At 69.7% G+C, this 304-nt stretch overlaps 1 protein-coding gene across 1 annotated transcript in view; it reads right to left on the bottom strand.

The window, feature by feature from the left end:
- Positions 1-195, bottom strand: part of GBA (glucosidase, beta, acid) — a gene marked incomplete at its 3' end in the record, with an annotated part of 1,657 nt that extends 1,462 nt beyond the window's left edge. The window contains 1 exon segment of the mRNA XM_010294495.1: positions 129-195. Within this exon segment, the coding sequence (XP_010292797.1) occupies positions 129-195 (67 nt within the window).
- Positions 196-304: the final 109 nt, after the last annotated feature.

The raw sequence follows: 304 nt of genomic DNA, 5'->3' as shown, positions 1-304 counted from the left end.
CACAGGGGGCTGCACCGGGAGCCTAGCTCCCCCCTTCAACCCACCACGGACCCCAAACCCGTGGCATTGCCGCCCCAAACCACTGACCTCTGCAGCCCCGTGCTCGGGGACGCGGCACCAGCGCTTACCTGCTGCCCTCAGCGCTGCCTGCATCAGCAGGAGCCAGCCCAGGACACCGCTGCACCCAGGCCCCATGGCAGCTCTGCTGCAGCGTGGCTCGGACGGACGCTGGAAGGGCTGGACATGGGTTGGCAGGTGTCAGCGACCAGCTCCTCTCGCCCTGTCCCAGCCCTCCACGGGGCCA

This window comes from Phaethon lepturus, unplaced genomic scaffold, assembly GCF_000687285.1.
Source record: "Phaethon lepturus isolate BGI_N335 unplaced genomic scaffold, ASM68728v1 scaffold24499, whole genome shotgun sequence".
In the NCBI taxonomy this organism is placed as follows: Eukaryota; Metazoa; Chordata; class Aves; order Phaethontiformes; family Phaethontidae; genus Phaethon; species Phaethon lepturus.
Note: the sequence above shows the minus strand (reverse complement) of the source record. Positions and strands in the feature narration are given on the sequence as shown.